The sequence below is a fragment of the Triticum dicoccoides genome, chromosome 2B (assembly GCF_002162155.2).
Source record: "Triticum dicoccoides isolate Atlit2015 ecotype Zavitan chromosome 2B, WEW_v2.0, whole genome shotgun sequence".
Taxonomy (NCBI): Eukaryota; Viridiplantae; Streptophyta; class Magnoliopsida; order Poales; family Poaceae; genus Triticum; species Triticum dicoccoides.
Window position 1 is genome coordinate 457,484,414 of NC_041383.1, and position 2,170 is coordinate 457,486,583.

Here is a 2,170-nt window from a genome sequence, read left to right on the forward strand (position 1 = left end):
AAAACGAGAAAGTGGCCTCCCGCACGCTGGACCTTCTGTTTTTCCCTCAAAAAGAAAAGGTTCATGATGTGTTTGTATCCTCTTTTGATTAATGAATAAAACACATTTGTTAGACTAATAAAACAGGCAGATCTCCAAGCAGATCAGATGGTTTTGGAGGTTGACCGAGAAACTGAAATGTCAATTCTGATTACAAAATTATAGTTTTGTCACACAAAAATTACTTATGTCGTGAATCAAAATGCGTATAAGTTTGTCTCCTGACCGCCAGTAGATGAGATCCATACTAGTGCTGTTTTATAGTGTGAAGTGCTGTTAATTAATTTGCCATCCACCTCTCAGTTTATTGTTTAGTTTTGTAAGCATTAGGACAGTCCCAATGGATCGTGTGTCATGTTGTACTAGCATTTCATAGGTGTATGGATATAATTCTCCCTGTGGATCGTATTTTACTCAGCGAAGGACAGGAGTTCATCTATCTCACAAGTCACAAGTATATTTACTGAGATCTAATCAGCTCAACTGGCACCATTACACGTACTGTGACAAGAAAAAGAAGAACACGGATTAATTACTCGATGGAGATTTTAATTAACTATATCGAATCCAATCAAGAAGACGAATAAGCCGACGAGGAATCGGATGAGGCAACGCCGGCAGCCATAGGTGTCATGTCCATGGGGTAGCTCCCGAGCACCCGCAAGAATGACGTGAACTCCTGGACCTCAGCAAGTGCATTCTGCACGCGCGGGTCGGCGAGGGAGGCCTGGAAGTCCACGTAGAACATGTACTCAAACTGCTTCGGGGCGGTGCCGCTGTCGGCATCATCGACAAGGCGGATGGGCCGGTGAGGCCGGCTCTCGATCTTGGTGAGGCTGATGTCACGGAAGGCGAAGGCGGAGAGCACCTTGAAGAGCACGGAGGTGCCCTCCTTGTCGTGCGCGAACACGATGCTGGTCTTGAAGGGGCGGTCCATGCGCGGCACGATGGGCTCCCGGGCCAGCATCACGAACCGCGTGACGTTGCCGGAGTCGTCCTGGATGCCGTCGGCGAGCACCTCCATGCCGTACAGCTCGGCGGCGCGGGAGGACGCGATGGCAGCCGTGTCGCGGAGGCCGTTGGCGGCCACGTACTCGGCGGCGCCTGCCGTGTCGTCGAAGGCCTCGCGGGCAGCGTTGAGGCCGGCCATGCGAGTGAGCGTGTGCTCGCACTGCGCCAGCGCCTGTGGGTGGCTGATGACGCGGGTGATGTCCTCCTTGCGCACGCCCGGGAGCGCCAGGAGGCAGTGGTGCACGGGGAGCTGCACCTCGCCCACGATATGCAGGCGGTGCCGGAGCAGGAGGTCGTAGTTGCGGTGGATGCTGCCACCGAGCGAGTTCTCCACGGGGAGCACGGCCCGGTCCGCGATCCAGTTCTCCACGGCCTGGAACGCCACCTCGAACTGGTCGCACGGGATGGCGTCGGAGCCCGGGTAGGCTTTTCCGGACGCCTTCTCGCTGTACGCCCCAGGCACGCCCTGGTACGCCACGCGCAGCTCCGAGCCGTGCATGGGCGCCGGGGACAGGTCCGCGATCCGCAGGGGCGCCGGCAGGCTGCGAGCGCTGCCATCAACAGTCTTCACAGGGACCAAGTCAAGCACCGCCCCGTTCGAAGCCGCCACCGCCAGCGCGAGGTGGCTGTTGGTGGAGTGGGGGGCGAGCGCGGCCACCTTGCTGGAGAGCACCGCGCAGCTGGTCAGCCACTCCGTCCTGTTCCCGACGACGGCGCCCTGCAGCGAGCTCCTGACCATGCCGCTGCCCCTCCTCGGAGTACGACCTTGTAGCTTTGGACTCTGCCCAATGGTCGGCTTGACAAAATTCACGACAGCCATGATTTACTGACCACACCAATAAGCTCTTCCTCCTCTGTTGCTATTGCTGGTAGAGTAACTAACGAGAAAACTGAAAGTGGTAGCTGGAGGCTGGAGCAGCTTCAAAAGCGAGAAGCTGAGAGGGGAATGGATTGTGGAAGGGCATAATATAGGCGCAGTCCTTTGTTTGCTCTGGGTCTCCGGTCGTTTGTTTATTGGAATGATTCATCAATCCACTCATGGGGCGATGGCCCCCTGTGACAATGCATCTGCCCTGGTGGCCCTGCTTCCAGGAAATAGGACAAAACATTTATAATTCAG

The 2,170-nt window shown here is 56.0% G+C and overlaps 1 protein-coding gene across 1 annotated transcript; it reads right to left on the reverse strand.

Moving 5' to 3' along the window:
* Positions 1 to 476: 476 nt before the first annotated feature.
* On the reverse strand, positions 477 to 1,964 carry LOC119364184 (arogenate dehydratase/prephenate dehydratase 6, chloroplastic-like). Its single transcript, XM_037629608.1, has one exon. It carries the CDS (start codon positions 1,868 to 1,870, stop codon positions 611 to 613), a length of 1,260 nt encoding a protein of 419 aa, XP_037485505.1. The 5' UTR covers positions 1,871 to 1,964; the 3' UTR covers positions 477 to 610.
* Positions 1,965 to 2,170: the final 206 nt, after the last annotated feature.

Excerpts from the sequence above, each read along its gene's own strand:
- LOC119364184 (XM_037629608.1), bottom strand. The coding sequence starts at position 1,870 with ATGGCTGTCGTGAATTTTGTCAAGCCGACCATTGGGCAGAGTCCAAAG.